Source organism: Salvelinus namaycush, chromosome 9, assembly GCF_016432855.1.
Source record: "Salvelinus namaycush isolate Seneca chromosome 9, SaNama_1.0, whole genome shotgun sequence".
Classification (NCBI taxonomy): domain Eukaryota; kingdom Metazoa; phylum Chordata; class Actinopteri; order Salmoniformes; family Salmonidae; genus Salvelinus; species Salvelinus namaycush.
Genome location: NC_052315.1, coordinates 771,688 through 797,296, shown reverse-complemented (window position 1 = coordinate 797,296; position 25,609 = coordinate 771,688). Strand labels below are relative to the sequence as shown.

The window sequence follows — 25,609 nt, the reverse complement described above, 5'->3', positions numbered from 1 at the left end:
TCTCTGTGGATACACAGTATTCTCATCTCTGTGGATACACAGTATTCTCATCTCTGTGGATACACAGTATTCTCATCTCTGTGGATACACATTAGATACACAGTATTCTCGTTGTGGATACACACCAGATACACAGTATTCTCTTCTCTGTGGATACACAGTATTCTCTTCTCTCTGGATACACATTATTCTCTTCTCTGTGATGCCAGCAGTAGACAGAGGCCACTGCTTTCCTAGAAGTGAGTAACACAGTAACCTGGACAGTGAAGGTGTCGTCAGCGTCTCTGCACTATAAAACAATTATTGTGTGACAAAGTTCAGACCAAAAAAGGTCTTTGCCAGGACATCACATACAGACCTTGTAATGAACTCTATTACGCTGCTACTCTGTTTATTATCTATACATAGTCACTTTAATAACTCTACCTACATGTACATACTACCTCAATTACCTCGACTAACCTGTGCCCCTGCACATTGACCCTGTACCGTAACACCCTGTATATAGCCTCCACATTGACCCTGTACCGTAACACCCTGTATATAACCTCCACATTGACCCTGTACCGTAACACCCTGTATATAGCCTCCACATTGACTCTGTACCGTAACACCCTGTATATAACCTCCACATTGACTCTGTACCGGTACCCCCTGTATATAGCCTCCACATTGACTCTGTACCGTAACACCCTGTATATAGCCTCGACATTGACTCTGTACCGTAACCCCCTGTATAGAGCCTCCACATTGACTCTGTACCGTAACACCCAGTATATAGCCTCCACATTGACTCTGTACCGTAATACCCTGTATATAGCCTCCACATTGACTCTGTACCGTAACCCCCTGCATATGGCCTCCACATTGACTCTGTACCAGTACCCCCTGTATGTAGCCTCCACATTGACTCTGTACCGTAACCCCCCTGTATATAGCCTCCACATTGACTCTGTACCGTAACACCCTGTATATAGCCTCCACATTGACTCTGTACCGTAACACCCTGTATATAGCCTCCACATTGACTCTGTACCAAACCCCCTGTATATAGCCTCCACATTGACTCTGTACCGGTACCCCCTGTATATAGCCTCCACATTGACTCTGTACCGTAACCCCCTGTATATAGCCTCCACATTGACTCTGTACCGTAATACCCTGTATACAGCCTCCACATTGACCCTGTACCGTAACACCCTGTATATAGCTTCCACATTGACTCTGTACCAGTACCCCCTGTATATAGCCTCCACATTGACTCTGTACCCCCTGTATATAGCCTCCACATTGACTCTGTACCGTAACCCCCTGTATATAGCCTCCACATTGACTCTGTACCGTAACCCCCTGTATATAGCCTCCACATTGACTCTGTACCGTAACACCCTGTATATAGCCTCCACATTGACTCTGTACCAGTACCCCCTGCATATAGCCTCCACATTGACTCTGTACCAGTACCCCCTGTATACAGCCTCCACATTGACTCTGTACCGTAACCCCCTGTATACAGCCTCCACATTGACTCTGTACCGTAACACCCTGTATATAGCCTCCACATTGACTCTGTACCGGTACCCCCTGTATATAGCCTCCACATTGACTCTTTACCTAACACCCTGTATATAGACTCCACATTGACTCTGTACCGTAACACCCTGTATATAGCCTCCACATTGACTCTGTACCGTAACACCCTGTATATAGCCTCCACATTGACTCTGTACCGGTACCCCCTGTATATAGCCTCCACATTGACTCTGTACCGGTACCCCCTGTATATAACCTCCACATTGACTCTGTACCGTAACACCCTGTATATAGCCTCCACATTGACTCTGTACCGTAACCCCCTGTATATGCTTCCTAACTGGCACCCTACAAAGTGCAGTAACCTAGGGCTCTGGTCTAAAGTAGTGCACTATATAGGGAATAGGGCTCTGGTCTAAAGCAGTGCACTATATAGGGAATAGGGCTCTGGTCTAAAGGAGTGCACTATATATGGAATAGGGCTCTGGTCTAAAGTAGTGCACCACATAGGGAATAGGGCTCTGGTCTAAACTATATAGGGAATAGGGCTCTGGTCTAAAGTAGTGCACTATATAGGGAATAGGGCTCTGGTCTAAAGTAGTGCACTATACAGGGAATAGGGCTCTGGTCTAAACTATATAGGGAATAGGGCTCTGGTCTAAAGTAGTGCACTATATAGGGAATAGGGCTCTGGTCTAAAGTAGTGCACTATACAGGGAATAGGGGCTCTGCTCTAAAGTAGTGCACTATATAGGGAATAGGGCCCTGGTCTAAAGTAGTGCACTATATAGGGAATAGGGCTCTGGTCTAAACTATATAGGGAATAGGGCTCTGGTCTAAACTATATAGGGAGTAGGGCTCTGGTCTAAAGTAGTGCACTATACAGGGAATAGGGCTCTGGTCTAAAGTATATAGGGAATAGGGGCTCTGGTCTAAACTATATAGGGAATAGGGCTCTGGTCTAAAGTAGTGCACTATACAGGGAATAGGGCTCTGGTCTAAAGTAGTGCACTATACACGGAATAGGGGCTCTGGTCTAAACTATATAGGGAATAGGGCTCTGGTCTAAAGTAGTGCACTATATAGGGAATAGGGCTCTGGTCTAAAGTAGTGCACCACATAGGGAATAGGGCTCTGGTCTAAACTATATAGGGAATAGGGCTCTGGTCTAAAGTAGTGCACTATACAGGGAATAGGGCTCTGGTCTAAAGTAGTGCACTATACACGGAATATGGGCTCTGGTCTAAACTATATAGGGAATAGGGCTCTGGTCTAAAGTAGTGCACTATATAGGGAATAGGGCTCTGGTCTAAAGTAGTGCACCACATAGGGAATAGGGCTCTGGTCTAAACTATATAGGGAATAGGGCTCTGGTCTAAAGTAGTGCACTATACAGGGAATAGGGCTCTGGTCTAAAGTAGTGCACTATACAGGGAATAGGGCTCTGGTCTAAAGTAGTGCACTATACAGGGAATAGGGCTCTGGTCTAAAGTAGTGCACTATACAGGGAATAGGGCTCTGGTCTAAACTATACAGGGAATAGGGCTCTGGTCTAAAGTAGTGCACTATACAGGGAATAGGGCTCTGGTCTAAAGTAGTGCACTATACAGGGAATAGGGCTCTGGTCTAAAGTAGTGCACTATACAGGGAATAGGGCTCTGGTCTAAAGTAGTGCACTATACAGGGAATAGGGCTCTGGTCTAAACTATATAGGGAATAGGGCTCTGGTCTAAAGTAGTGCACTATACAGGGAATAGGGCTCTGGTCTAAACTATATAGGGAATAGGGCTCTGGTCTAAAGTAGTGCACTATATAGGGAATAGGGCTCTGGTCTAAAGTAGTGCACTATATAGGGAATAGGGCTCTGGTCTAAAGTAGTGCACTATACAGGGCATAGGGCTCTGGTCTAAAGTAGTGCACTATACAGGGCATAGGGCTCTGGTCTAAAGTAGTGCACCACATAGGGAATAGGGCTCTGGTCTAAAGTAGTGCACTATACAGGGAATAGGGCTCTGGTCTAAAGTAGTGCACTATACAGGGTATAGGGTACCAGTTGGGACGTAAACACACACCTTGGCGTGTTAGTAGGAAATGGGAGCTGGTGGTTGGACAGTGTGTTCTGCCGTCTCTAGTTTCACAACATGTTCAGCCCATTACACCAGAAATAATGGTTTGTGTCAGAGCATTTATTCCCCTGTAGAGAACAACAGATCTAATGAACAAGTTGTTCCACGCGTGTGTGTGTGTGTGTGTGTGTGTGTGTGTGTGTGTGTGTGTGTGTGTGTGTGTGTGTGTGTGTGTGTGTGTGTGTGTGTGTGTGTGTGTGTGTGTGTGTACACAGTTCATAAAGTATTGCCTTTTCTACATGTTACAGCAGAAATTCAAAATATATTTTTTTCCTCACCCATCTACACACAATACCCCATAACGACAAAGTGATAACATTATTTTAGACATTTCAGTAAATGTATTGAAAATGAAATACAGAAATATCTCATTTACATAAGTATTCACACCTGAGTCAATACTTTGTAGAAAACACCTTTGGCAGCGATTACAGCTGTGAGTCTTTCTGGGTAAATCTCTTAAGAGCTTTCCACACCTGTATTGTATAACATTTGCCCATTATTCTTCAAGCTCTGCCAAATTGGCTGTTGATCATTGCTAGACAAACGTTTTCTGGTCTTGCCATAGCTGAACAGTAACTTGGCCTCTCAGGAACATTCACTGACTTTGGTAAACAACTCCAGTGTATATTTGGCCTTGTGTTTTGGGTTATTGTCCTGCTGAAAGGTGAATTCAAAGCAGACAACCAGGTTCTACTCTAGGATGATGCCTGTGCTCAACTGAAAAACTCCCTAGTCCTTAACGATTACAAGCATACCCATATAACATGATGCAGCCATCACTATGCTTGAAAATATGGAGAGTGGGACTCAGTGATGTGTTGTATTGGATTTGCCCCAAACTTAATACTTTGTATTCAGGACAAAAAGTGAATTGCTTTGCAACATTTTTTGCAGTATTACTTTAGTGCCTTATTGCAAACAGGATGCATGTTTTGTAATATTTGTATTCTGTAGAGGCTTCCTTCTTTTCACTCTGTAATTTAGGTTAGTATTGTGGAGTAACTACAATGTTGTTGATCTATCCTCAGTTTTCTCCTATCACAGCCATTAAACTCTGTAACTGTTTTAAAGTCACCATTGGCTTCACAGTGAAATCCCTGAGCGGTTTCCTTCCTCTTCGGCAACTGAGTTGGTAGAGCTTGGAGCTTGGCAAGGTTTGTGAGTTAGATTCCTACGGGGGACCAGTACGAAAAAGTACAAAATGTATGCACTTCCAACTGTAAGTATCTCTGGATAAGAGCATCTGCTAAATGACTAAAAAGTAAAATGTTTGCGAGCCATTGGAAAACATCCCTGGTCTTTGTGGTTGAAATTCACTGCTCGACTAATGGACCTTACAGCTAATTGTATGTGTGGGGTACAGAGGTAGTCATTCAAAATAAATAATCATAGTGAGTCCATGCAACATATTATGTGACTTGTTAAAAGCACATTTTTACTCCTGAACTTGTTTTTTTCCTCCTGGCTTGCCATATCAAAAGGGTTAAATAATTACTGCCTCAAGAGATTTCATTTTTAATTAAAATTGTAAACATTTTGAAGAACATAATTCCCTCTGACATTTTAGGGTATTGTGTGACAAAACATATCAATTTAATATTTTTTTTTTTTTAAATGTTTAATTCAGGCTCTAACACAACAAAATCTGTAATAAGTCAAAGGGTATGAATACTTCCTGAAGTACTGTATGTGTACACGCCTGTGTGTACTATGACTGGGGTGTGAATACTTCCTCGAGTACTATATGTGTACACATCTGTGTGTACTGTGACTGTCTGGCAACTAAAGATGTCTCATTAATGCTGTACAGATACAGTCATAATATTTATATTACAACATCTAATGCAGTTTAATCACCAGGAGTCTGGTTATATTCAGACCTGAAACCAAGGCTGCTCTGTGATTCTAGGGGTTAGGAACTGTTGCAGTTGAAATTCTCCAGTGTGTGTGTGCATAGCGTTACCTTCGTGTGTGTGTGTGTGTGTGGTGTGTGCATAGCGTTACCTTCGTGTGTGTGTGGTGTGTGCATAGCGTTACCTTCGTGTGTGTGTGTTTGTGTGTGTGTGGTGTGTGCATAGCGTTACCTTCGTGTGTGTGTGTGTGTGGTGTGTGCATAGCGTTACCTTCATGTGTGTGTGTGGCATGTGTATAGCGTTACCTTCATGCAGACCATGTGTGTGTATAGCATTACCTTCGTGCAGGACGAGTGTGTGTGTGTGTGTGTGTGTGGTGTGTGCATAGCGTTACCTTACATTTACATTTTACATTTTAGTCATTTAGCAGACGCTCTTATCCAGAGCGACTTACAGTAGAGTGCATACATTTTCTTACATTTTTTTTACATTTTTACATATTACATACTGAGACAAGGATATCCCTACCGGCCAAACCCTCCCTAACCCGGACGACGCTATGCCAATTGTGCGTCGCCCCACGGACCTCCCGGTTGCGGCCGGCTGCGACAGAGCCTGGGCGCGAACCCAGAGACTCTGGTGGCGCAGCTAGCACTGCGATGCAGTGCCCTAGACCACTGCGCCACCCGGGAGGTCTTGTGTGTGTGTGTGTGTGTGGTGTATGTATAGCGTTACCTTCGTGCAGGACATGTGTATGTGTGTGTGTGTGTGTGTGTGTGTGTGTGTGTGTGTGTGTGTGTGTGTGTGTGTGTGTGTGTGTGTGTGTGTGTGTGTGTGTGTATAGCGTTACCTTCGTGCAGGACGTGTGTGTGTGTGGTGTGTGTATAGCGTTACCTTCGTGCAGGACGTCCCGTAGAGTGACTCTCAGTCTGGAGATGGAGATGTCTTTGACCTTGGCTTTGGCTTCCAGCAGACTAACACTTCTCAGGTCGTTCTTCTCAATACGCAGGGACGGGTAGCCTAGGAGAGATAAATACATATATATATAGATACAGGGACGGGTAGCCTAGGAGAGATAAATACATATATATATATATATATATATATAGATACAGGGACAGGTAGCCTAGGAGAGATAAATACATATATATATATACAGGGACAGGTAGCCTGGGAGAGATAAATACATATATATAGATACAGGGACAGGTAGCCTGGGAGAGATAAATACATATATATAGATACAGGGACGGGTAGCCTGGGAGAGATAAATACATATATATAGATACAGGGACAGGTAGCCTGGGAGAGATAAATACATATATATAGATACAGGGACAGGTAGCCTGGGAGAGATAAATACATATATATAGATACAGGGACGGGTAGCCTGGGAGAGATAAATACATATATATAGATACAGGGACAGGTAGCCTGGGAGAGATAAATACATATATATAGATACAGGGACGGGTAGCCTGGGAGAGATAAATACATATATATAGATACAGGGACAGGTAGCCTGGGAGAGATAAATACATATATATAGATACAGGGACAGGTAGCCTGGGAGAGATAAATACATATATATAGATACAGGGACGGGTAGCCTGGGAGAGATAAATACATATATATAGATACAGGGACAGGTAGCCTGGGAGAGATAAATACATATATATAGATACAGGGACAGGTAGCCTGGGAGAGATAAATACATATATATAGATACAGGGACGGGTAGCCTGGGAGAGATAAATACATATATATAGATACAGGGACGGGTAGCCTAGGAGAGATAAATACATATATATAGATACAGGGACGGGTAGCCTGGGAGAGATAAATACATATATATAGATACAGGGACGGGTAGCCTAGGAGAGATAAATACATATATATAGATACAGGGACGGGTAGCCTGGGAGAGATAAATACATATATATATAGATACAGGGACGGGTAGCTTAGGAGAGATGAATACATATATATAGATACAGGGACGGGTAGCCAGGGAGAGATAAATACATATATATAGATACAGGGACGGGTAGCCTGGGAGAGATAAATACATATATATAGATACAGGGACGGGTAGCCTGGGAGAGATAAATACATATATATAGATACAGGGACGGGTAGCTTAGGAGAGATGAATACATATATATAGATACAGGGACGGGTAGCCTAGGAGAGATAAATACATATATATAGATACAGGGACGGGTAGCCTGGGAGAGATAAATACATATATATAGATACAGGGACGGGTAGCCTGGGAGAGATAAATACATATATATAGATACAGGGACTTGTGGAGGTCTAATTTTTTTTTCTGAGGTCTTGGCTGATTTCTTTTGATTTCCCCATGATGTCAAGCAAAGAGGCACTGAGTTTGAAGGTAGGCCTTGAAATACATCCACAGGTACACCTCCAATTGACTCAAATTATGTCAATTAGCCTATCAGAAGCTTCTAAAGCCATGACATCATTTTCTGGAATTTTCCAAACTGTTTAAAGGCACAGTCAACTTAGTGTATGTAAACTTCTGACCCAGTGGAATTGTGATACAGTGAATTATAAGTGAAATAATCTGTCTGTAAACAATTGTTGGAAGAATGTGTGTCATGCACAAAGTAGATGTCCTAACTGACTTGCCAAAACGTTAGTTTGTTAACAAGAAATTTGTGGAGTGGTTAAAAAAACGAGTTAATGTCTAAGACTGAATCAGCCCGTAAACCGACTGCAATAGAAATCAGCCCGTAAACCGACTGCAACAGAAATCAGCCTGTAAACCGACTGCATTAGAAATCAGCCTGTAAACCGACTGCAACAGAAATCAGCCCGTAAACCGACTGCAACAGAAATCAGCCTGTAAACCGACTGCAACAGAAATCAGCCCGTAAACCGACTGCAACAGAAATCAGCCCGTAAACCGACTGCAATAGAAATCAGCCCGTGAACCGACTGCAACAGAAATCAGCCCGTAAACCGACTGCAACAGAAATCAGCCCGTAAACCGACTGCAACAGAAATCAGCCCGTAAACCGACTGCAATAGAAATCAGCCCGTAAACCGACTGCAACAGAAATCAGCCCGTAAACCGACTGCAACAGAAATCAGCCCGTAAACCGACTGCAACAGAAATCAGCCCGTAAACCGACTGCAACAGAAATCAGCCCGTAAACCGACTGCAACAGAAATCAGCCCGTAAACCGACTGCAACAGAAATCAGCCCGTAAACCGACTGCAACAGAAATCAGCCCGTAAACCGACTGCAATAGAAATCAGCCCGTAAACCGACTGCAACAGAAATCAGCCCGTAAACCGACTGCAACAGAAATCAGCCCGTAAACCGACTGCAACAGAAATCAGCCCGTAAACCGACTGCAATAGAAATCAGCCCGTAAACCGACTGCAACAGAAATCAGCCCGTAAACCGACTGCAACAGAAATCAGCCCGTAAACCGACTGCAACAGAAATCAGCCCGTAAACCGACTGCAACAGAAATCAGCCCGTAAACCGACTGCAACAGAAATCAGCCCGTAAACCGACTGCAACAGAAATCAGCCCGTAAACCGACTGCAACAGAAATCAGCCCGTAAACCGACTGCAACAGAAATCAGCCTGTAAACCGACTGCAACAGAAATCAGCCTGTAAACCGACTGCAACAGAAATCAGCCCATAAACCGACTGCAACAGAAATCAGCCCGTAAACCGACTGCAACAGAAATCAGCCCGTAAACCGACTGCAACAGAAATCAGCCTGTAAACCGACTGCAACAGAAATCAGCCCATAAACCGACTGCATTAGAAATCAGCCCGTAAACCGACTGCAACAGAAATCAGCCCGTAAACCGACTGCAACAGAAATCAGCCCGTAAACCCGACTGCATTAGAAATCAGCCTGTAAACCGACTGCATTAGAAATCAGCCTGTAAACCGACTGCAACAGAAATCAGCCTGTAAACCGACTGCAACAGAAATCAGCCTGTAAACCGACTGCAACAGAAATCAGCCCGTAAACCGACTGCAACAGAAATCAGCCCGTAAACCGACTGCATTAGAAATCAGCCCGTAAACCGACTGCATTAGAAATCAGCCCGTAAACCGACTGCAACAGAAATCAGCCCGTAAACCGACTGCAACAGAAATCAGCCCGTAAACCGACTGCAACAGAAATCAGCCCATAACCGACTGCATTAGAAATCAGCCTGTAAACCGACTGCAACAGAAATCAGCCTGTAAACCGACTGCAACAGAAATCAGCCCGTAAACCGACTGCAACAGAAATCAGCCCGTAAACCGACTGCAACAGAAATCAGCCCGTAAACCGACTGCAACAGAAATCAGCCCGTAAACCGACTGCAACAGAAATCAGCCCGTAAACCGACTGCAACAGAAATCAGCCCGTAAACCGACTGCAACAGAAATCAGCCTGTAAACCGACTGCAACAGAAATCAGCCTGTAAACCGACTGCAACAGAAATCAGCCCATAAACCGACTGCAACAGAAATCAGCCCGTAAACCGACTGCAACAGAAATCAGCCTGTAAACCGACTGCAACAGAAATCAGCCCATAAACCGACTGCATTAGAAATCAGCCCGTAAACCGACTGCAACAGAAATCAGCCCGTAAACCGACTGCAACAGAAATCAGCCCGTAAACCCGACTGCATTAGAAATCAGCCTGTAAACCGACTGCATTAGAAATCAGCCTGTAAACCGACTGCAACAGAAATCAGCCTGTAAACCGACTGCAACAGAAATCAGCCTGTAAACCGACTGCAACAGAAATCAGCCCGTAAACCGACTGCAACAGAAATCAGCCCGTAAACCGACTGCATTAGAAATCAGCCCGTAAACCGACTGCATTAGAAATCAGCCCGTAAACCGACTGCAACAGAAATCAGCCCGTAAACCGACTGCAACAGAAATCAGCCCGTAAACCGACTGCAACAGAAATCAGCCCATAACCGACTGCATTAGAAATCAGCCTGTAAACCGACTGCAACAGAAATCAGCCCGTAAACCGACTGCAACAGAAATCAGCCCATAAACCGACTGCATTAGAAATCAGCCCGTAAACCGACTGCAACAGAAATCAGCCCGTAAACCGACTGCAACAGAAATCAGCCCGTAAACCGACTGCAACAGAAATCAACCCGTAAACCGACTGCAACAGAAATCAGCCCGTAAACCGACTGCAACAGAAATCAGCCCGTAAACCGACTGCAACAGAAATCAGCCCGTAAACCGACTGCAACAGAAATCAGCCCGTAAACCGACGGCAACAGAAATCAGCCCGTAAACCGACTGCAACAGAAATCAGCCCGTAAACCGACTGCAACAGAAATCAGCCCGTAAACCGACTGCAACAGAAATCAGCCCGTAAACCCGACTGCAACAGAAATCAGCCTGTAAACCGACTGCAACAGAAATCAGCCCGTAAACCGACTGCAACAGAAATCAGCCCGTAAACCGACTGCAACAGAAATCAGCCCGTAAACCCGACTGCAACAGAAATCAGCCCATAAACCGACTGCAACAGAAATCAGCCCGTAAACCGACTGCAACAGAAATCAGCCCGTAAACCAACTGCAATAGAAATCAGCCCGTAAACCGACTGCAACAGAAATCAGCCCGTAAACCGACTGCAACAGAAATCAGCCCGTAAACCGACTGCAACAGAAATCAGCCCGTAAACCGACTGCAACAGAAATCAGCCCGTAAACCGACTGCAACAGAAATCAGCCCATAAACCGACTGCAACAGAAATCAGCCCATAAACCGACTGCAACAGAAATCAGCCAATCAAAAGAAGAGAAAGACAAAAGGCTGATTGGCAGCATCTCATCTCATACGGTTCATCTTTCGTCCAGCAGTATTACAACACCCTGTTTCATAACATAACAGCTCTTCTCAGCACACAGACATTACAGTACGTTCACGTTTGAGAGCTATCAGTGAAGTAACACAGGTCATTAAGAACATTCACATACCATATCAAATCAAGTTTATTTTATATAGCCCTTCGTACATCAGCTAATATCTCAAAGTGCTGTACAGAAACCCAGCCTAAAACCCCAAACAGCAAGCAATGCAGGTGTAGAAGCACGGGGGCTAGGAAAAACTCCCTAGAGAGGCCAAAACCTAGGAAGAAACCTAGAGAGGAACCAGGCTATGAGGGGTGGCCAGTCCTCTTCTGGCTGTGCCGGGTGGAGATTAACAATGACATCATAACAATGACATCAGCTCCCCACCGCAGGGTTATAACTATACAACGTCAACATAACCCTTTCTATAACACCGTATCCCCTGTGTACACAACATGTCAACGATGACAGTTGACATCAATGTTATACAACGGGTGGGTCTAATCCCGGATGCTGATTGGTTAAAACCGCATTCCAGACGGTGTCTATTCCAACAGTTAACACCGGCTAAAGCTAAGATGCTGAAATGCCTATTTACTCTGCTCCATCTGACTGCGTAGTCCACTGTCTCATCAGCCCAGCCACGCAATGTAGACTCTGTTCCATCTGACTGCGTAGTCCACTGTCTCATCAGCCCAGCCACGCAATGTAGACTCTGTTCCATCTGACTGCGTAGTCCACTGTCTCATCAGCCCAGCCACGCAATGTAGACTCTGTTCCATCTGACTGCGTAGTCCACTGTCTCATCAGCCCAGCCACGCAATGTAGACTCTGTTCCATCTGACTGCGTAGTCCACTGTCTCATCAGCCCAGCCAGGCAATGTAGACTCTGTTCCATCTGACTGCGTAGTCCACTGTCTCATCAGCCCAGCCACGCAATGTAGACTCTGTTCCATCTGACTGCGTAGTCCACTGTCTCATCAGCCCAGCCAGGCAATGTAGACTCTGTTCCATCTGACTGCGTAGTCCACTGTCTCATCAGCCCAGCCAGGCAATATAGACTCTGTTCCATCTGACTGCGTAGTCCACTGTCTCATCAGCCCAGCCAGGCAATTTATAAACTTTATCTCCACTGATAAATGCATCGAGACATCATCTCCCATTTCTTTTAGACTAGCAATTGGTTTTCAATAGAGGAGATTAGTATAAACCTTGTCTGTCTCTCTGACATTTGCAATGTAGTTTTAATATTGAAGCATGGCAACAGAACATTTAGAACGAACGACTGGGTCACGTCGCAAGATACAGAACAAAAAGACTTAACGACTGGGTCGTGTCTCTGGCAACAGAACCGCTAGAACGAACGATCAACCGGCTTGGGTAGCAACCTTAAATGTGTCTGGACTATCTCGTGGAAGGATGAAACAGTATGAATAAATTCATCAAAATAACGTTTTTAGTGAAAATATGTCAATCATTTTAATATGTCGGTAACCCGTTGTATAAAAGAGACAATGCCCTCGAAGCCGGTGTTTAGAGGATATATTGTCACGGTTTGCCGGCCGAAGACGAACAACACCCGTGCCAATATATCCTCCAAACACCGGCTTCGAGGATATTACCACTTCCTGGGAACATGTCAGTGGAGACAGATAACACGTTGCAGAACCTCAGACAGACAGACTGGTTAACCACGGATAAAGACTGGAACAGTGAAGACAGACTGGTTAACCACGGATAAAGACTGGAACAGTGAAGACTGACTGGTTAACCACGGATAAAGACTGGAACAGTGAAGACTGACTGGTTAACCACGGATAAAGACTGGAACAGTGAAGACAGACTGGTTAACCACGGATAAAGACTGGAACAGTGAAGACAGACTGGTTAACCACGGATAAAGACTGGAACAGTGAAGACAGACTGGTTAACCACGGATAAAGACTGGAACAGTGAAGACTGACTGGTTAACCACGGATAAAGACTGGAACAGTGAAGACAGACTGGTTAACCACGGATAAAGACTGGAACAGTGAAGACAGACTGGTTAACCACGGATAAAGACTGGAACAGTGAAGACAGACTGGTTAACCACGGATAAAGACTGGAACAGTGAAGACAGACTGGTTAACCATGGATAAAGACTGGAACAGTGACAGACAGACTGGTTAACCACGGATAAAGACTGGAACAGTGAAAACTGACTGGTTAACCACGGATAAAGACTGGAACAGTGAAGACTGACTGGTTAACCACGGATAAAGACTGGAACAGTTAAGACAGACTGGTTAACCACGGATAAAGACTGGAACAGTGAAGACAGACTGGTTAACCACGGATAAAGACTGGAACAGTGAAGACAGACTGGTTAACCACGGATAAAGACTGGAACAGTGAAGACAGACTGGTTAACCATGGATAAAGACTGGAACAGTGACAGACAGACTGGTTAACCACGGATAAAGACTGGAACAGTGACAGATAGACTGGTTAACCACGGATAAAGACTGGAACAGTGAAGACTGACTGGTTAACCACGGATAAAGACTGGAACAGTGAAGACAGACTGGTTAACCACGGATAAAGACTGGAACAGTGACAGACAGACTGGTTAACCACGGATAAAGACTGAAACAGTGAAGACAGACTGGTTAACCACGGATAAAGACTGGAACAGTGAAGACCGACTGGTTAACCACGGATAAATACTGAAACAGTGAAGACAGACTGGTTAACCACGGATAAAGACTGGAACAGTGAAGACAGACTGGTTAACCACGGATAAAGACTGGAACAGTGAAGACAGACTGATTAACCACGGATAAAGACTGGAACAGTGACAGACAGACTGATTAACCACGGATAAAGACTGGAACAAATTAGAGGCTAAGCGAGACTCAAACCAAAGACCGATATGAAAACAGAAGGGGCGTGGGGGCCTCTCGAGTGGCGCAGCGGTCTAAGGCACTGCATCACAGTGCTCAAGACGTTACTACAGACCCGGGTTCGATTCCAGGCTGTGCTGCAGCCGGCCGTGACCGGGAGACCCATGAGGCGGCGCACAATTGGACCAGCGTCGTCCGGGTTACAGGAGGGTTTCGGCCGGCTGGGGTGTCCTTGTTCCGTTGCGCTCTAGCGACTCCTTGTGGCAGGCTGGGCGCATGCACGCTGACTTCAGTCGCCAACTGTACGGTGTTTCCTACGACACATTGATGCGGCTGGCTTCCAGGTTAAGCGTGCAGTGTGTCAAGAAGCAGCGCGGCTTTGCAAGGTCGTGTTAAGGAGGACGCATGGCTCTCGACCTTCGCCTCTCCCGAGTTCGTACGGGAGTCGCAGCGATGGGACAAGACTGTAACAACCAATTGGATATCACGAGTAAACAGAAGGTGAGTTGAGCAATCAGACTGGCATCCAAGTATTAAAGCTACAATCAATTTGTGTTTGAGAACAGCAGCAGAAACAAATGGGAACGCAGACTACCATTCATCTAAATGACCAAAAATGCATGGAAATATCCCAGAACCACTAGCAAAACCCCCAGCTTCACTCTAAGCAGGGACAGCTGGAATTTAATTACACCAGTCCAGGACAAGCTAAGCCCCAGGGATCCATGAGGATGAAATTGTCCTGCATGCTAGAGAACATCCATCCTATTCAATGGTTTATATATATATATATATATACACACTAGATGACTGAAAGGGGTCGCTGTGTTGAAGTCCCCGTGCCTCCATCTTGGTACTCCCCCAACGTTGTAAAACATATTTTGGAAGCTCTAGAAATGCATTTATTAATGTCTACAGCCATGTGTATTCTATTAGACATCTTCATGCATACTTTTAAATGTGAACATGAAAACATGAGCTCACGTCACTTTCTTTGTGAATTTTGAAGCATTTATGTAATTTAAAAACACAAAAGCTTGTTTATTCATGAAGGTCATGTTAATGGACTGATATAATCTCATAAACTCAACAAAAAAAAATAAAAGTCCTCTCACTGTCAACTGCGTTTATTTTCAGCAAACTTAACATGTGTAAATATTTGTATGAACATTACAAGATTCAACAACTGAGACATAAACTGAACAAGTTCCACAGACATATGACTAACAGAAATGGAATAATGTGTCCCTGAACAAAGGGGGGGTCAAAATCAAAAGTAACAGTCAGTATCTAGTCTGGACACCAACTGTATTAAGTACTGCAGTGCATCTCCTCCTCATGGACTGCACCAGATTTGCCCGTTCTTGCTGTGAGATGTTACCCCACTCTTCCACCAAGGCCCCTGCAAGCTCCCGGACATTTCTGGGGGGGAATGGCCCTAGCCCTCACCCTCCGATCCAACAGGTCCCAGACGTGCTCAATGGGATTGTGATCCGGGCTCTTCGCTGGCCATGGCAGAACACTGACATTCCTGTCCTGCAGGAAATCACACACAGAACGAGCAGTATGGCTGGTGGCATTGTCATGCTGGAGGTCATGTCAGGATGAGCCTGCAGGAAGGGTACCACATGAGGGAGGAGGATGTCTTCCCTGTAACGCACAGCGTTGAGATTGCCTGTAATGACAACAAGCTCAGTCCTATGATGCTGTGACACACCGCCCCAGACCATGACGGACCCTCCACCTCCAAATCGATCCCGCTCCAGAGTACAGGCCTCGGTGTAACGCTCATTCCTTCGACAATAAACGTGAATCCGACCATCACCCCTGTTGAGACAAAACCGTTACTCGTCAGTGAAGAGCACTTTTTGCCAGTTCTGTCTGGTCCAGCGACGGTGGGTTTGTGCCCATAAGCGATGTTGTTGCCGGTGATGTCTGGTGAGGACCTGCCTTACAAAAAGCCTACAAGCCCTCAGTCCAGCCTCTCTCAGCCGATTGCGGACAGTCTGAACACTGATGGAGGGATTGTGCGTTCCTGGTGTAACTCGGGGAGTTGTTGTTGCCATCCTGTACCTGTCCTGCAGGTGTGATGTTCGGATGTACCGATCCTGTGCAGGTGTTGTCCTTTCTCCCTGTAGCGCTGTCTTAGGCGTCTCACAGTATGGACATTGCAATTTATTGCCCTGGCCACATCTGCAATCCTCATGCCTCCTTGCAGCATGCCTAAGGCACGTTCACGCAGATGAGCAGGGACCCTGGGAATCTTTCTTTTGGTGTTTTTCAGAGTAGAAAGGCCTCCTCTGTGTCCTAAGTTTTCATAACTGTGACCTTAATTGCCTACCGTCTGTAAGCTGTTAGTGTCTTAATGACCGTTCCACAGGTGCATGTTCATTAATTGTTTATGGTTCATTGAACAAGCATGGAAACAGTGTTTAAACCCTTTACAATGAAGATCTGTGAAGTTATTTGGATTTTTACGAATTATCTTTGAAAGACAGGGTCCTGAAAAAGGGACGTTTCTTTTTTATGCCGAGTTTAGAACAAAACTTAAAGGCTTGATAATTCATATAGGTCATGTTAACTGATATTATCATAGAACAAAACATATAAGATCTTAGTCTGTGTTAAATTATGAAAATAATATCTGAGGTTATTACAAAACCCTATTCCTTTTCCCCCAGGGGGGTGGCTGAACGAACCAGAGGTAACTCATTTCCTGGTTTTAGGACTACAAGTTGGCAAGGCTCTATATAGGACGTTCCAACTCAACTCTGGACCTAGAAGCCAGTTCCACTGTATTTTTCATTGCTCCCCTCTAATCAGTTACTGGTTTAGATCTGGGACACCAGGTGGGTGTATTAATGATCAGGTAGAACAGGAAACCCGCAGTCTCCAGACCTCGCAGGATAAGACTTGAACACCCCTGATATAGGACGAGCCCAAATAAAAAAGGAAAAAATGCTTCATGAACTTCAAGAACCTTAATCACATGATGTCAGAGAACTGTGAGGTCAGGCTTGGTATGTGCCTTAATTATATACAGAGGCTTCAACTAATCCAGAAGAGTACTGCCAGGGTCCTGACCAGGACCAAGAAGTCAGACCACTACGAGCTGATCCTGGCCAAACTCCACTGGCTACTGGTCAACTACAGGATCGACTTCAAAATCCTCATGCTTGTATTTAAAGCCTTCAATGGATTTGTATTTATTATGGATCCCCACTAGTTCCTGCCAAGGCAGCAGCTACTCTTCCTGGGGTTTATTATGGATCCCCGTTAGTTCCTGCCAAGAGAGCAGCTATTCTTCCCGGGGTTTATTATGGATCCCCATTAGTTCCTGCCAAGTCAGCAGCTACTCTTCCTGGGGTTTATTATGGATCCCCATTAGTTCCTGCCAAGGCAGCAGCTACTCTTCCTGGGGTTTATTATGGATCCCCATTAGTTCCTGCCAAGGCAGCAGCTACTCTTCCTGGGGTTTATTACGGATCCCTATTAGTTCCTGCCAAGGCAGCAGCTACTCTTCCTGGGGTTTATTATGGATCCCCATTAGTTCCTGCCAAGGCAGCAGATACTCTTCCTGGGGTTTATTATGGATCCCCATTAGTTCCTGCCAAGGCAGCAGCTACTCTTCCTGGGGTTTATTATGGATCCCCATTAGTTCCTGCCAAGGCAGCAGCTACTCCTCCTGGGGTTTATTATGGATCCCCATTAGTTCCTGCCAAGGCAGCAGCTACTCTTCCTGGGGTTTATTATGGATCCCCAATAGTTCCTGCCAAGGCAGCAGCTACTCTTCCTGGGGTTTATTATGGATCCCCCTTAGTACCTGCCAAGCCAGCAGCTACTCTTCCTGGGGTTTATTACGGATCCCCATTAGTTCCTGTCAAGGCAGCAGCTACTCTTCCTGGGGTTTCTTACGGATCCACATTAGTTCCTGCCAAGGCAGCAGCTACTCTTCCTGGGGTTTATTATGGATCCCCGTTAGTTCCTGCCAAGGCAGCAGCTACTCTTCCTGGGGTTTATTATGGATCCCCATTAGTTCCTGTCAAGGCAGCAGCTACTCTTCCTGGGGTTTATTATGGATCCCCATTAGTTTCTGCCAAGGCAGCAGCTACTCTTCCTGGGGTTTATTACGGATCCCCATTAGTTCCTGTCAAGGCAGCAGCTACTCTTCCTGGGGTTTCTTACGGATCCCCATTAGTTCCTGCCAAGGCAGCAGCTACTCTTCCTGGGGTTTATTACGGATCCCCATTAGTTCCTGCCAAGGCAGCAGCTACTCTTCCTGGGGTTTATTATGGATCCCCATTAGTTCCTGTCAAGGCAGCAGCTACTCTTCCTGGGGTTTATTATGGATCCCCATTAGTTCCTGCCAAGGCAGCAGCTACTCTTCCCGGGGTTTATTATGGATCCCCATTAGTTCCTGCCAAGGCAGCAGTTACTCTTCCTGGGGTTTATTATGGATCCCCATTAGTTCCTGCCAAGTCAGCAGCTACTCTTCCTGGGGTTTATTATGGATCCCCATTAGTTCCTGCCAAGGCAGCAGATACTCTTCCTGGGGTGTATTATGGATCCACATTAGTTCCTGCCAAGGCAGCAGCTACTCTTCCTGGGGTTTATTATGGATCCCCATTAGTTCCTGCCAAGGCAGCAGCTACTCTTCCTGGGGTCCAGCTAAATTAAGGCAGTTATACAATTTTAAAAACATTACAATCCATTCAAAGATCTCACAACACACTCAGGCCCCTACTCCACCACTACCACATATCTGAAATACAAAATCCATGTGTACGTGTGTGTATAGTGCATATGTTATTGTGTGTGTATGCATGTGTCTGTGTCTATGTACAGTACTGTCGTGGCCAAAAGTTTTGAGATTATATTAATTTCCACAAAGTCTGCTGCCTCAGTGTCTTTAGATATTTTTGTCAGATGTTACTATGGAATACTGAAGTATAATTACAAGCATTTCATAAGTGTCAAAGGCTTTTATTGACAATTACATTAAGTTGATGCAAAGAGTCAATATTTGCAGTGTTGACCCTTCTTTTTCAAGACCTCTGCAATCTGCCCTGGCATGCTGTCAATTAACTTCTGGGCCACATCCTGACTGATGGCAGCCCATTCTTACATAATCAATGCTTGGAGTTTGTCAGAATTTGTGGGTTTTTGTTTGTCCACCCGCCTCTTGAGGATTGACCACAAGTTCTCAATGGGATTACGGTCTGGGGAGTATCCTGGCCATGGACCCAAAATATCAATGTTTTGTTCCCCGAGCCACTTAGTTATCACTTTAGCCTTATGGCAAGGTGCTCCATCATGCTGGAAAAGGCATTGTTCGTCACCAAACTGTTCCTGGATGGTTGGGAAAAGTTGCTCTCGAAGGTTGTGTTCTTAGGAAAAATTGTGAGTGAGCCCACTCCCTTGGCTGAGAAGCAACCCCACACATGAATGGTCTCAGGATGCTTTACTGTTGACATGACACAGGACTGATGGTAGCGCTCACCATGTCTTCTCCGGACAAGCTTTTTCCGGATGCCCCAAACAATCAGAAAGGGGATTCATCAGAGAAAATGACTTTACCCCAGTCCTCAGCAGTCCAATTCCATTCATGTTTTTTATCAGTAGATTTTTGAGATATTTAATTTGTATAGCGCTTTCATTAGTTGTATTATTATAACGTAAATATAGAATAGAGAAAAACATAAGTAGCATATTTTCTGTCATGTATTCTGAGATATAGGTGTTGGTGTGAGCAGACAGTCTGATATTTCTTCAGTCAGACAGTAGGCCTTTGGTATTATAAAGATTGTTGCTGCCACCTAGTGGGAAAACAGAGAACACTAAACTGCACTAAATCTTGAACACCTGTCTCTCTATGAGAGAGAGAAACTACACTGCAAAATTGATTAAAACAAGCACACGTACCAAAATGTTGCAAAGCTAAGCACTGTTAGTGAAACGACTGTTTGCAGCCAATAACAGCAACGGTCATGTGCGATGGACTAGCTACCCAGTTCATTTAGTCATGTGGCTGGACTAGCTACCCAGTTCATTTAGTCATGTGGCTGGACTAGCTACCCAGTTAATTTAGTCATGTGGCTGGACTAGCTACCCAGTTCATTTAGTCATGTGGCTGGACCAGCTACCCAGTTCATTTAGTCATGTGGCTGGACTAGCTACCCAGTTCATTTAGTAATGTGGCTGGACTAGCTACCCAGTTCATTTAGTCATGTGGCTGGACTAGCTACCCAGTTCATTTAGTAATGTGACTGGACCAGCTACCCAGTTCATTTAGTCATGTGGCTGGACCAGCTACCCAGTTCATTTAGTCATGTGGGCTGGACCAGCTACCCAGTTCATTTAGTCATGTGGGCTGGACTAGCTACCCAGTTCATTTAGTCATGTGGGCTGGATCAGCTACCCAGTTCATTTAGTCATGTGGCTGGACTAGCTACCCAGTTCATTTAGTCATGTGGCTGGACTAGCTACCCAGTTCATTTAGTAATGTAGCTGGACTAGCTACCCAGTTCATTTAGTCATGTGGGCTGGATCAGCTACCCAGTTCATTTAGTCATGTGGGCTGGACTAGCTACCCAGTTCATTTAGTCATGTGGGCTGGACTAGCTACCCAGTTCATTTAGTCATGTGGGCTGAACTAGCTACCCAGTTCACTTAGTCATGTGGGCTGGACCAGCTACCCAGTAAATTTAGTAATGTGGCTGGACTAGCTACCCAGTTCATTTAGTCATGTGGGCTGGACTAGCTACCCAGTTCATTTAGTCATGTGGGCTGGACCAGCTACCCAGTTCATTTAGTCATGTGGCTGGACTAGCTACCCAGTTCATTTAGTCATGTGGGCTGGACCAGCTACCCAGTTCATTTAGTCATGTGGCTGGACTAGCTACCCAGTTCATTTAGTCATGTGGCTGGACTAGCTACCCAGTTCATTTAGTCATGTGGCTGGACTAGCTACCCAGTTCATTTAGTCATGTGGCTGGACTAGCTACCCAGTCCATTTAGTCATGTGGCTGGACTAGCTACCCAGTCCATTTAGTCATGTGGCTGGACTAGCTACCCAGTTCATTTAGCCATGTGGGATGGACTAGCTACCCAGTTAATTTAGTCATGTGGGCTGGACCAGCTACCCAGTTCATTTAGTCATGTGGCTGGACTAGCTACCCAGTTCATTTAGTCATGTGGCTGGACTAGCTACCCAGTCCATTTAGTCATGTGGCTGGACTAGCTACCCAGTTCATTTAGTCATGTGGCTGGACCAGCTACCCAGTTCATTTAGTCATGTGGCTGGACTAGCTACCCAGTTAATTTAGTCATGTGGGCTGGACCAGCTACCCAGTTAATTTAGTCATGTGGGCTGGACCAGCTACCCAGTTCATTTAGTCATGTGGCTGGACTAGCTACCCAGTTCAATTAGTCATGTGGCTGGACTAGCTACCCAGTTCAATTAGTCATGTGGCTGGACTAGCTACCCAGTTCATTTAGTCATGTGGCTGGACCAGCTACCCAGTTCATTTAGTCATGTGGCTGGACTAGCTACCCAGTTCATTTAGTCATGTGGGCTGGACCAGCTACCCAGTTCATTTAGTCATGTGGCTGGACTAGCTACCCAGTTCAATTAGTCATGTGGGATGGACTAGCTACCCAGTTAATTTAGTAATGTGGCTGGACCAGCTACCCAGTTCATTTAGTCATGTGGGCTGGACCAGCTACCCAGTTCATTTAGTCATGTGGGCTGGACCAGCTACCCAGTTCATTTAGTCATGTGGGCTGGACCAGCTACCCAGTTCATTTAGTCATGTGGGCTGGACCAGCTACCCAGTTCATTTAGTCATGTGGCTGGACTAGCTACCCAGTTCATTTAGTCATGTGGGCTGGACCAGCTACCCAGTTCATTTAGTCATGTGGGCTGGACCAGCTACCCAGTAAATTTAGTAATGTGGCTGGACTATCTACCCAGTTCATTTAGTCATGTGGCTGGACTAGCTACCCAGTTCATTTAGTCATGTGGCTGGACTAGCTACCCAGTTCATTTAGTCATGTGGCTGGACCAGCTACCCAGTTCACTTAGTCATGTGGCTGGACTAGCTACCCAGTTCATTTAGTCATGTGGCTGGACTAGCTACCCAGTTCATTTAGTAATGTGGCTGGACTAGCTACCCAGTTCATTTAGTCATGTGGCTGGACTAGCTACCCAGTTAATTTAGTCATGTGGGATGGACTAGCTACCCAGTTCAATTAGTAATGTGGCTGGACTAGCTACCCAGTTAATTTAGTCATGTGGGCTGGACCAGCTACCCAGTTCATTTAGTCATGTGGGCTGGACCAGCTACCCAGTTCACTTAGTCATGTGGGCTGGACCAGCTACCCAGTTCATTTAGTCATGTGGCTGGACTAGCTACCCAGTTCATTTAGTCATGTGGCTGGACTAGCTACCCAGTTCATTTAGTCATGTGGCTGGACTAGCTACCCAGTCCATTTAGTCATGTGGCTGGACTAGCTACCCAGTCCATTTAGTCATGTGGCTGGACTAGCTACCCAGTTCATTTAGCCATGTGGGATGGACTAGCTACCCAGTTAATTTAGTCATGTGGGCTGGACCAGCTACCCAGTTAATTTAGTCATGTGGCTGGACTAGCTACCCAGTTCATTTAGTAATGTAGCTGGACTAGCTACCCAGTTCATTTAGTAATGTGGCTGGACTAGCTACCCAGTTCATTTAGTCATGTGGCTGGACTAGCTACCCAGTTCATTTAGTCATGTGGCTGGACTAGCTACCCAGTTAATTTAGTCATGTGGGCTGGACCAGCTACCCAGTTCATTTCATCATGTGGCTGGACTAGCTACCCAGTTCAATTAGTCATGTGGGATGGACTAGCTACCCAGTTCATTTAGTCATGTGGGCTGGACCAGCTACCCAGTTCATTTAGTCATGTGGGCTGGACCAGCTACCCAGTAAATTTAGTAATGTGGCTGGACTAGCTACCCAGTTCATTTAGTCATGTGGGCTGGACCAGCTACCCAGTTCATTTAGTCATGTGGCTGGACTAGCTACCCAGTTCATTTAGTCATGTGGCTGGACTAGCTACCCAGTTCATTTAGTCATGTGGCTGGACTAGCTACCCAGTTCATTTAGTCATGTGGCTGGACATTTAGTCATGTGGCTGGACTAGCTACCCAGTTCATTTAGTCATGTGGCTGGACTAGCTACCCAGTTCATTTAGTCATGTGGCTGGACTAGCTACCCAGTCCATTTAGTCATGTGGCTGGACTAGCTACCCAGTCAATTTAGTCATGTGGGCTGGACCAGCTACCCAGTTCATTTAGTAATGTAGCTGGACTAGCTACCCAGTTCATTTAGTAATGTAGCTGGACTAGCTACCCAGTTCATTTAGTAATGTGGCTGGACTAGCTACCCAGTTAATTTAGTCATGTGGGATGGACTAGCTACCCAGTTCAATTAGTAATGTGGCTGGACTAGCTACCCAGTTCATTTAGTCATGTGGGCTGGACCAGCTACCCAGTTCATTTAGTCATGTGGGCTGGACCAGCTACCCAGTTCATTTAGTCATGTGGGCTGGACTAGCTACCCAGTTCATTTAGTCATGTGGCTGGACTAGCTACCCAGTTCATTTAGTAATGTGGCTGGACTAGGTACCCAGTTCATTTAGTCATGAGGGATGGACTAGCTACCCAGTCAATTTAGTCATGTGGGCTGGACCAGCTACCCAGTTCATTTAGTAATGTAGCTGGACTAGCTACCCAGTTCATTTAGTAATGTAGCTGGACTAGCTACCCAGTTCATTTAGTCATGAGGGATGGACTAGCTACCCAGTCAATTTAGTCATGTGGGCTGGACCAGCTACCCAGTTCATTTAGTAATGTAGCTGGACTAGCTACCCAGTTCATTTAGTAATGTAGCTGAACTAGCTACCCAGTTCATTTAGTCATGTGGCTGGACTAGCTACCCAGTTCAATTAGTCATGTGGGATGGACTAGCTACCCAGTTAATTTAGTAATGTGACTGGACCAGCTACCCAGTTCATTTAGTCATGTGGGCTGGACCAGCTACCCAGTTCATTTAGTCATGTGGGCTGGACCAGCTACCCAGTTCATTTAGTAATGTGGCTGGACTAGCTACCCAGTTCATTTAGTCATGTGGCTGGACTAGCTACCCAGTTCATTTAGTCATGTGGGCTGAACTAGCTACCCAGTTAATTTAGTCATGTGGCTGGACTAGCTACCCAGTTCAATTAGTCATGTGGGATGGACTAGCTACCCAGTCAATTTAGTCATGTGGGCTGGACCAGCTACCCAGTTCATTTAGTAATGTAGCTGGACTAGCTACCCAGTTCATTTAGTAATGTAGCTGAACTAGCTAACCAGTTCATTTAGTCATGTGGCTGGACTAGCTACCCAGTTCATTTAGTCATGTGGCTGGACTAGCTACCCAGTTCATTTAGTCATGTGGGCTGGACCAGCTACCCAGTTCATTTAGTCATGTGGCTGGACTAGCTACCCAGTTCAATTAGTCATGTGGGATGGACTAGCTACCCAGTTAATTTAGTAATGTGACTGGACCAGCTACCCAGTTCATTTAGTCATGTGGCTGGACTAGCTACCCAGTTAATTTAGTAATGTGACTGGACCAGCTACCCAGTTCATTTAGTCATGTGGGCTGGACCAGCTACCCAGTTCATTTAGTCATGTGGTCTGGACTAGCTACCCAGTTCATTTAGTAATGTGGCTGGACTAGCTACCCAGTTAATTTAGTAATGTGACTGGACCAGCTACCCAGTTCATTTAGTCATGTGGGCTGGACCAGCTACCCAGTTCATTTAGTCATGTGGGCTGGACCAGCTACCCAGTTCATTTAGTCATGTGGGCTGGACTAGCTACCCAGTTCATTTAGTCATGAGGGATGGACTAGCTACCCAGTCAATTTAGTCATGTGGGCTGGACTAGCTACCCAGTTCATTTAGTCATGTGGCTGGACCAGCTACCCAGTTCATTTAGTCATGTGGGCTGGACTAGCTACCCAGTTCATTTAGTCATGTGGGCTGGACCAGCTACCCAGTTCATTTAGTCATGTGGCTGGACTAGCTACCCAGTTCACTCAGTCATGTGGGCTGGACCAGCTACCCAGTTCATTTAGTCATGAGGGATGGACTAGCTACCCAGTTCATTTAGTCATGTGGCTGGACTAGCTACCCAGTTCATTTAGTCATGTGGCTGGACTAGCTACCCAGTTCATTTAGTCATGTGGCTGGACTAGCTACCCAGTTCATTTAGTCATGTGGCTGGACTAGCTACCCAGTTCA

The 25,609-nt window shown here is 45.5% G+C and overlaps 1 protein-coding gene across 2 annotated transcripts in view; it reads right to left on the bottom strand.

Moving 5' to 3' along the window:
- The window catches only part of ryk (receptor like tyrosine kinase), a 214,375-nt gene that overhangs the window by 77,399 nt on the left and 111,367 nt on the right, over positions 1-25,609 (bottom strand). For both annotated transcript variants that reach the window (XM_039000713.1, XM_039000714.1), the window contains one exon: positions 6,410-6,535. In XM_039000713.1, the coding sequence (XP_038856641.1) occupies positions 6,410-6,535 (126 nt within the window). The remainder of the gene's footprint in view (positions 1-6,409; positions 6,536-25,609) is intronic.